The following is a 10453-nucleotide window of genomic DNA, read 5'->3' as shown; positions in this document are numbered from 1 at the left end:
TACTCACCAAATTGTAATATTTTTTGAAATATAATTTTAATTCCAAATACCATTTTTCAACTTAAGTTCAAATATTACTTTTTTTTCAAAAATAACAATTTTTATGTCCAAACGCCTACTAAAACTCAGTTCAATTCTTCCAATTTTTTAAAACTATTTAGGGTTATTAAGTCCAAAATTATTATTCTGATTACTCTCAAAAGAAAAATAAGTTAAAGAGGACTGGAGGGCCTCCTGAGGTACAAACTCTTTTTTCAACTTTTACAGCTAGCAAGTTCACCTTATTCATAAACGGGCCACTTATTATTACCCCTTACTAGCTTTTGTTATGTCACTCTATATCAAATCTTATTCAGTCAGTATCCAAAGTAACCCTACTTTAGTATCTTCCCGTTTTATTTTGTTTCTTATTGGTTTTCTATAAAAAGGCCCATTTCTAAAGGGGAAATTCTACACTCCTCTTAGTAGCTCTTTCCACTGACTCACATTTTTTCTCACAGCTGCAGCTTAGCCATGGGAGAAATCCTAAGACCCTTCTTCATTTTGGCCTCTCTCGCCATCCTTGCCTCCCACATTTCAGGCACACAACAATTTCTGGTTTAAGTAATTGGGAATCTGTTTTAATTTTTTTACTAATGTCTTTTTTATTTTATTTTTCTAACAGTAGAAGTCACTGCTACAACGATGACAATGTACAACAGATGTAGCCACCCAGTTTGGCCAGGGATACAGCCAAGCGCAGGCAAACCGATTCTGGCTCGTGGAGGGTTCAAGCTGCTCCCAAATAAGGCTTACAAGCTTAGCCTACCGGCTGGGTGGTCCGGTCGAGTCTGGGGTCGACATGGCTGCTCTTTTGATGCATCTGGACACGGGCGTTGTGCTACTGGGGATTGTGGTGGTGCGCTCTTTTGTAATGGTATTGGTGGGACCCCTCCAGCTACACTCGCTGAGATTACTCTGGGTAGTGACCAGGATTTTTATGATGTGAGTCTCGTAGATGGCTACAATCTTGCCATCTCTATTACTCCATTCCGTGGCAAAGGTGAGAATCTCTTCCTAATTTCTCCTATTTCTTTTGCCATGTGTGACATTAAAGTGTTTGATTGACTTATTTGTCCTTGGATTAAGGCTTCTATGATTCCTTTCCTTCAAGTTGTGTTAGTTTCGTAGCAGGGGTACTTTCGACATTACATGTTATTAGTCCCACTCCATCCCCTTTCCGTTTATTTTTTCTCGAGGATTAGGTGAGTAATTTTAGATCTACGAATCTATGACTGAATGTTTTTTAGGGGTTTGCCTGTCACCTTTAATTTCGTCTTTACTAGCAACGTTAGCTGGTATATTAGAGGTAGAATAATAATCAATCTTTAGTTATTCGCCTGACGGGTTAAGTTGGAGTAATTGTTATCAAACTATGTAAGCCAGCACATATGTCAAAATGTAACACAAATCCATCGGTTTTCACATTTTCCCCTAAAATTTAAAATAAATGTTAGTGAAATCTCCAGTTGTAGTAGTGGACTACTAGTAGAACAAGCAACTCAATTCTCCGGCTACCCTCTTAAAAGGCAATCGGACCACGAAGGTCTATTGTATGAAGACTTATCCTGTATTTCTGCAATAAGTTATTTTTGCGGTTCAAACCTGTTACCTCCTAATCATATAGCAACAACTTTATCCATTACGCAAGGCTCCTTTCCAATCTACAAAACTTAGGAAATCTATATAGAATCCCTATCCAAATCACTGATGTGGCAGTGACAAAGCTTGAAATTGCTTAAAATGCTGTCTAAAATCTGTGCAGTCACAATCATCCTTTAAAAAATCTATTTGCTGGATTGTGATATTTGCACTTTTCTAAAGTAATGTCACTATTAGAGCTTACACCAAAAATATTTTGCAGGGAAATGCAGCTATGCAGGGTGTGTGAGTGACTTAAACACAATGTGCCCAGTGGGTCTACAAGTAAAATCTCATGACAAGAGGCAAGTTGTTGCTTGCAAAAGTGCCTGTGCTGCTTTCAATTCTCCAAGATATTGTTGCACTGGTACTTTTGGCAATCCACAATCTTGTAAGCCAACTGCTTACTCAAGGATTTTCAAGACTGCTTGTCCAAAAGCTTACTCTTATGCTTACGATGATCCCACTAGTATTGCAACTTGCACTGGTAGCAGCTATTTGCTCACTTTCTGTCCTCATCATTAGTACTCTTTTTTTTTTGAACGCTTATTATTATTATTATTAGTATCGAATCAAATATATAGTCGTGATTTTAGTCTTTCACTTGTTATCTCTAGGTCAGATTCCTATCTTACTACTAGTATATTGTATTATTATCATCATTATCACTGGTGGTAGACTCTTTATTTAAATTGGTAGCAGTTAATTGTTTTTCGGTTTTGTTAAAGTTGTGATATCATTGCTGCAATTATTCCTTGACGCTTTAATTTCGGATTGATATTTGGAGCTTTGACAGTTTTTAAAATGTGAACTCACTTTACAAGAGTTTAAACTTTTGAGCAGACTGTAAAATATCAAATTAACATAATCTAGAATTCTTCTTGCTTAAAATTAACGGTTTGTAGCTGTGATGGTGGCTGGATTAGCTGGTGTTTCTCGGTTCTATTTTTTCAATTATTTCATCAGTATATACTACCTATCGTCAGCATAAGTACCCTGGTAACTTTTTCGATCAAAGCTTAAGATTATGAGATTTATTCATAGTAAAATTTGATTTGGTAATATAGAAAAATTATCATATAACTTGTGTCAGACGATCATAGTGTATAAATTATTTACAAACATCAAGGTTCATTTAATCTCATTTATATGGTGTAAAATTAAATCGATTAAATCAAACGCTAATAGCAAATTATTTTATTGACCGTATTACTACATTTAATCTCACTTATGGTGTGAATTTTTTTCAAACCACCATAAAATCTACTTTGAAATGCTTACTCCTATTGAGTAGTGGGAAAAGTAAGTTGAATTTAAGCAAAGAATCTTGTAACGTGTCATGTTGGGCAAAGGATGGTAAAGGGCAAAATACGGACAGAATGGGGTCGCCGTTTATATCATCTAAAAAATCTTCATGCCTCTGCCTTTCGCTGTTCATTTCTTGCTTCAGAGAATCAAATCGTTGGCGACTTGCAAACATCTTTTCCTTTTTCTAACTTTATTAATCAAAAGCTATAGCGGCTTTTCTATCCATTTCTTCTGTGAAATTGAATTTCATTGGACTCACCTACAATGATATAGGGCATGAGGTGAATACGTGAGGTGATGCCCTTAGATGTTCTGGGCCGTACGCGCACTACACTGATGTATTCATCGAGTTTATAGTCTTGACCGACATGCGGGGTAATCTTTGAAATTTCATTGTGACGGGGATAGATCATTACAATTGTTGGTCTTCAACGAGGAATTCCTAGTAAGAGCAAGCTTGTGTTGACTACGTCCTTGCCTTTGTACACACCGCCCGTCGCTCCGACCGATTGAATGATCCGGTGAAATGTCGGATCGCGGCGACGCGGGCGGTTCGCTGCCCGCGACTTCGCGAGAAGTCCATTGAACCTTATCATTTAGAGGAAGGAAAAGTCGTAACAAGGTTTTCGTAGGTGAATCTGCGGAAGCATCATAGTCGAAACCTGTAAAGCAAAACGACCCGCGAACTTGTTTAAACACTGGGGAGCGACGTGGCCGGGGCGCTTCGGCCTCCATCCGCGCGACTCCCTTCTATCCCGGCGCGTGCATGTGCTCGCGTGCGTGCCGGGTGATTAACGAACCCCGGCGTGGAAAGCGCCAAGAAAAAAAAAGGTGAATACGTGAGGGCTCAGTTCTAAAATGTACCTACATAATCAATAAATTCTAATACGTAAATCAATACATAAATAGATCAAATGAGACTTCTTATCAACATACTAATTATTGTTTCTTTTCTATCTATCACTAACATAAATATGAACTATAGCAAATGATAGAAAATGTTTTAATTACCTTAAATAATAAACTTGTGACATTAACAAAAAAACAATTATTACAAATTATATAATTAAAGTAAATTCAAAATAAATTCTATTGCACTAATTACATATTATACATTACAACATTTAGATTGATTGTTTTATTAAATATTCAGAATTTCAATCAATTGGCAATAAATATATATGGATAAACTAAGTTTGTCAAAAATTAAAATAAATGTTTGTTTTCAGAAATACGAACTTCTATCATTCTTTATCTGAGCTAAATACTAATATTATACCAAATTTAGTTAGTGGTTTTTGGCACAAATGTTCTAACAGCATATTTAAAACTAACATCACGCCTACAATTACTTCCTAAGTGGTAAAATTAATATTTTTCTTTGCGCATTACGCTTCGATTTCAGTATAACATTTTAACATTGCCGCTCTATTTAACGTTTTAAAATTAACTATTGTTCTCATTTAGTCTTTTAAAAATTTACCCCATTAAGTTTTTCTGTCGGACAAAGTTGGATAGTTATTAGGATTTTGATTACTGTTTATTCGACAAGTCTATTTGGAGTGATTAAAAGCACTACTAACAATAACACTAATTCTATCCAACTTTGTCCGACAGAAAAACTTAATGGGGTAAATTTTTAAAAGACTAAATGAGAACAATAGTTAATTTTAAAACGTTAAATAGAGCGGCAATGTTAAAATGTTATACTGAAATCGAAGCGTAATGCGCAAAGAAAAATATTAATTTTACCACTTAGGAAGTAATTGTAGGCGTGATGTTAGTTTTAAATATGCTGTTAGAACATTTGTGCCAAAAACCACTGCTTACAGTTAGATTTATTTCCTGCGAGCCAAGAGATAAAAATCTTAGATTTACCCACACATGCTTCACTAATAGGAGTACTAAATTAAGAATTTTAGGTCTTGATTCTGATATTTGAATTATCAATATTTTTTTTAAAAAGAGTTACATAACTAGAAATACTAGATGTTTATGATTAATTAATTAATTAATAATTACCAATAAAAGATATTTACAATGATTAATATTTAAAAATAGAAAAATTGTGGTAAAAGAAAAATATATTTGACTGACCTACAAACCACACTAGTAGCCTGTTTGGCCGAGCTTTTTTGGTCGAAATTGTTTTTTGTTGTTGTTAAAAGTGCTTTTATTCCAAAGTTAAAGGTGCTTGGTCAAATTTTTAGAAGGAAAAAGTGTTTTTGAATATAAGCATAAGCTTGAGAAGCAGAAAAAATAGTTTCTCACGAAAAGCACTTCTTTGAAAATATTTTAAAGAAAAATAAATTTAGAAGCACTTTTTAAAAGCTTGACTATACACTAATAACTAATTGTTGCTCAAAAATAATTTTTAAATTAATTAGCCAAATACAAACTGTTTCTCACGAAAAATACTTTTTTGAAAAACACTTTTAAGAAAAACACATTCCAAAATAAGCTTATTTTAGAAGCACGGCCAAACAAACTATAGTAGCTTGTTTGGATGGTTGTTACCTATTGTATTGTATCGTATCGTTACTTTAAATACGATATTTATTTTAGTTGTTATTTAAATTTTATTGTACCGTATCGTACAATATGTTGTTACATCGACGAAATGTGCCACTTTATGTAACGGCCGATTTGATGTGGTTGCATCGTTATCTTACTTTTTCTCTCATTTCACCCTTCATTATTATTAAATAATTTTATTTTATTATTTATTACCTTTTTATATAATAAATCTATTCTGTATCATATTTTTTCTTTAAAATATTACAAGTTTATTTTTCATATTGTTGGTGCATAATACCATAAAATAATGGTAAACGATACAATCTATTCAAATATTATATTCACAAAATGATACAGTACAATACAATATAATCCAATACATTTTGAAACGATGCGTCACAACCATCCACACAAGCTGGAAATTGAGCATGGGCCGAAGGAACGAAGTAGACTAGGAACGTTGGTCCAACAAAGTTCATTTCTATCTTACACTATATGCTCATTTTTAAGATCAATGGAACAACTAAACTACCGAGGGACCTCACGTGCATTACTACTACTACTACTGTATAATGCGTTTTTGCAAAATTCCATTTCCAACACCTCTCCACAACTCTGTCAAAACTCTTTCGCTCTTCTCCACATTTCTTTCACCTTCTGTAATTCAGCCCAATCAGCTCGCTTTAACTCCTCCTCAACAACAACGAAGCGCTGAAGCACAAGAATTTGAAATTGGTCGGAACTTGATCGACGATAAAACTTACTGGACCAGACGAATTCACAAGCTTTGTGCTATTGACGGAAACGTTGACGAAGCTCTCCGACTTCTCGACGAGCTTCGACTTCACGGCTACCATCCTGACTCTCTTAATCTCAGCAGCATCGTTCACGCTCTCTGTGATGCTCACCGCTTTTCCGAAGCCCACCAGCGTTTCCTTCTCGCTGTTTCCTCCCATTCGACTGTCCCTGATGAGCGCACCTGTAATGTTCTCATTGCTCGCTTACTACATGCGGGTACTCCACAAGCGACTTTACGTGTTATCTCCGCTTTGTTCTCCCAGAAACCTCAGTTTGTGCCGTCGTTAATGAATTACAACCGTCTGATCCATCAGCTTTGCGATTTTGGAAGAACTACAGATGCACATCAGTTGTTTGTTGATATGAGAAAGAGAGGGCATTCTCCTAATGCTGTTTCTTATACAACTTTGATTAACGGGTATTGTGATGTTGGCGAGGTTGGGGGAGCAGAGAAGCTGTTTGATGAAATGTCTGAGTGTGGAGTTATACCTAATGCGCTCAGTTATAGTGCTTTGATTCGCGGGGTTCTGAGGAAGAGGGATGTGGACTATGGAAAACAGCTGATTAGGAAGCTTTGGGATGTGATGCTCACTGAAGAGGATATGCATGTTAAAAATGCAGCATTCTGTGATGTGATCAATTCCTTGTGTAGGGAAGGGTTCTTCTATGAAGTGTTTAATATTGCCGAAGATATGCCTCAGGGTGTAAGTGTGGCTGAGGGTTTTGTATATGCCCAAATGATAGATTCTCTTTGTAGATTTGGAAGGTATAATGGGGCTGCTAGGATAGTTTACATGATGAGAAAAAGAGGGATTAATCCAAGCTTAGTGTCATATAATTCGATTGTACATGGTCTCGTCAAAGAAGGTGATTGTTTCAGGGCATATCAGTTGTTGGAGGAAGGGATACAATTTGGCTACTTGCCCTCAGAATTTACTTACAATTTATTGGTAGAAGGTTTGATTCATGAATATGATCTTGTTAAGGCCAAGGAAGTGCTCAATGCCATGCTAAATAATACATTAGACCTTGACAGAACAAGGATTTATAACATATATCTCAGAGCTCTTTGTGCTGTTGACAATCCAACTGAGCTTTTGAATGTCCTTGTAACCATGCTTCAAACTCAATGTCAACCGGATGTGATCACCCTGAATACTGTTATTAATGGCTTCTGCAAAATGGGAAGAATTGAAGAGGCTCAAAAGGTTTTCAAAGATATGATGATGGGGAAGTTTTGTGCACCTGATGGTGTGACGTTTACAACTGTTATTAGTGGTTTTTTAAAACTCGGGAAAGTTGAAGAAGCTCTTGAGTTATTGCATAGAGTTATGCCTGAAAAAGGTTTGAAACCCAGTGTTGTGACATATAATGCAGTTATCCAAGGGTTGTTCAAGTTACATCGGCTAGTCGAAGCTATGGAGGTTTTCAGTAGCATGGTAAGTGGTGGCACCGCTGCGGATTGCACGACATATACTATTATTACAGATGGGTTGTTCGAGTCCAACAAAGTTGATGAAGCCAAAAGATTCTGGAACGATGTTGTTTGGCCCTCAGGAGTTCATGACAGTTACTTATATGCAGCCATTCTCAAGGGGCTTTGTCGCTCTGGCAAATTGAATGATGCTTGTGATTTCTTATATGAATTAGTAGATTGTGGGGTTACTCTTTGTGTCGTCAATTACAACATTGTTATTAATGGTGCTTGCACATTGGGTTGGAAGAGAGAAGCATATCAGATTCTTGGTGAAATGAGAAAGAATGGACTAGAACCTGATTCTGTAACATGGAGAATTCTAGAGAAATTACATGGCAATGTGGAAAAACAGTTCTCAGAGGATTTGACATGTCAAGTTGGGGAGTAAGATAAGGCGGTCGCATCAGTTGTCTTAAACATGAACCGTGTTAAACTGCTCTCTCTGAGTATTAATGTTGTCATGATAATAAGATGTCTTTGATAGTAAAAGTGGTATTGGTAATGATGAAATGAGCTAGTGATCCAGCTACATATCTGACCCTGGAAATATGGAGGGAGGGAGCATTGGATGCGACCAGTTATAAAAAATCCAAATTGGTTAGCAGGTGGTTAATCATTTACAAGGAGCGAGGTAAAAGAAAAGAAACAGTAGCTGATTCAGTGACTGAAGCAGAATATATAGCAGCTAGTGAAGCTGCTAAGGAAGCTGTATGGATGAAAAAGTTCTTAACTGAACTTGGTGTGGTTCCTTCAATAGAAGGTGCGGTTCCACTGTTGTGTGACAATACTGGAGCCATTGCTCAAGCAAAAGAACCAAGATCACACCAAAAGTCCAAACACGTTCTGCGAAGGTATCACTTGATAAGAGAGATCATTGAACGTGGAGACGTCGAGATTCAAAAGGTTGATGGAAAAGAAAATGCTGCAGACCCATTCACTAAAGCTCTTGGCGCAAAGGAGTTTGACAAGCACAAGTGGAAATTGGGAATGAAGTACAAGAGCGATTGGCTCTAGTGCAAGTGGGAGATTGTTAGGGATATAGTAGATATGCCCTAGATCCAATATCACATTTGATGTTTTGAACATATTTTTATAAAATATATATGGCATTTGATATTCTTTTATCATTGTTATTAATTGCTTGATTAATTTGATAAGGTCCTTGATTAAATTTTGAGACTTGACATTGTGATGGAGATCATGATAATGAGAGTGAAGTTTCTTATAAATTTAATCTAAATTTGTTCTTGATCGTAGGATTATTAATTTGGACATTAGTAATCCGATTAGATCAATATTTATGTGATCGTCTTTATGGGATAAAGATTAGTTGATCTCATTAACTAAATTACATAGATAGATGATGCATATAGAGATATGATCATTGAACCGACTCATTGGATAATTCCTAATGGTTAGAATTACCATAAACTGTCAATAGGATATTCTCTTGAAGAATGTGATGTAACCGTTTCCTTTGACCTGAGATCGTCATAGTAATTGACAAGTTATTTATTGTGCTTTGATACTAGACACCTATGGCCCTAGGGCGATAGTTGAAAGGATATTGGGTATGATTAAATGCTTGTAGAATTAGTGATTGATCAAGATGGAATCTGTCAACTCTTGGTAATGAGTTTAAGCTCCATGTTGTCGTGAATTATAAACGACCAAACTAAGACCTTGGCCAGGGCAATTGAATGAAAGAAGAAAAGAGTTTCTTAGGTCATTTAATGGTCGAATATATTTGACATGGACATATAGTTGGTCGCCTATTAGGATTTGACAGTTGAACCATATCCTAGGGTGATCCAGAGCTATAAGGACAGAAGGAATTACTACATTATTCTTCTACTGGTTCTTGAGAGTAAATAGTATACTTCATTCTATCCGGTCGTTAAGGAGTGTTGCTAGACGCCACCCTTGATTAGTATATTGATGTGATCAATTTACTACCGGTTTAGTATTGAACCTATGGGATCGCACACTAACGAGTGTTCTGATCTTTGCTAAAGGATTAGTTACTTTATTATTTGATAATTAAATTAAATAATTTAATTAGTCAAATAGAGTTTTTAGTCCAAATGAAATATTATTATATTCTTTGCTAGCACAGAGGATATAATTAATATTGTGAACAATTTGAAGTTTTCTATTTGGAATAGAAAATTAAAATGAATTTGAAGTATTGAAATATATATATATATATATATATATATATATATATATATATATATATATATATATATATATATGATATATATAATTAATATTTATTTATTTAATGTATGTATATAAATATTAATGAAGGCTTCTAAGTAAATCCTATTTTGAATTGGATTGACGAGAAGTCCATAAAGGACGTGCGGCTACTTTAGACCATTAAGAATGGGATTAGAAATTTTTAATATAAAATACTATGAGTACTTATAATCCAATTTGGAATTGGATCTTATGGAAAGTCCATAAGGACTTGGCAGTCACGATACCAATTTGAATGGGAATTCAATTTTCTATCGAAATTTTCTAAAAACGTTTATTTAGGTATAAACTTTTACCCTAAGTAAATCATTACCTCAACCAAATAGGAAAAAAGTTTATAGGTGATGCTATATAAAGGGTGATGGAGAAAATTTGCCGCATTATTATTATTCTTGAGAAGAAAACCCACTT

General features: G+C 35.3%; 2 protein-coding genes across 3 annotated transcripts; both read left to right on the top strand.

Moving 5' to 3' along the window:
• The first annotated feature begins 381 nt into the window (after positions 1–381).
• Positions 382–2391, top strand: LOC107771842 (thaumatin-like protein). Of its 2 annotated transcripts, none has more exons than XM_016591299.2 (3): positions 382–580; positions 668–1042; positions 1904–2391. In XM_016591299.2, the coding sequence occupies exons 1-3, from the start codon at positions 514–516 to the stop codon at positions 2203–2205; spliced, it is 744 nt and encodes a 247-aa protein (XP_016446785.2). In that variant the 5' UTR covers positions 382–513; the 3' UTR covers positions 2206–2391. The 2 variants fall into 2 exon arrangements, with proteins under 2 accessions (XP_016446785.2, XP_016446779.2); XM_016591293.2 differs by having other exon boundaries at positions 388–580; positions 665–1042.
• Positions 2392–5942: 3551 nt separating this feature from the next.
• On the top strand, positions 5943–8421 carry LOC107771852 (uncharacterized). Its single transcript, XM_016591311.2, has one exon. The coding sequence runs from the start codon at positions 6078–6080 to the stop codon at positions 8166–8168; it is 2091 nt and encodes a 696-aa protein (XP_016446797.1). The 5' UTR covers positions 5943–6077; the 3' UTR covers positions 8169–8421.
• Positions 8422–10453: the final 2032 nt, after the last annotated feature.

Source organism: Nicotiana tabacum, chromosome 6, assembly GCF_000715075.1.
Source record: "Nicotiana tabacum cultivar K326 chromosome 6, ASM71507v2, whole genome shotgun sequence".
In the NCBI taxonomy this organism is placed as follows: domain Eukaryota; kingdom Viridiplantae; phylum Streptophyta; class Magnoliopsida; order Solanales; family Solanaceae; genus Nicotiana; species Nicotiana tabacum.
The sequence above is the reverse complement of the archived record's forward strand: the minus strand, read 5'-3'. Positions and strand labels throughout refer to the sequence as shown.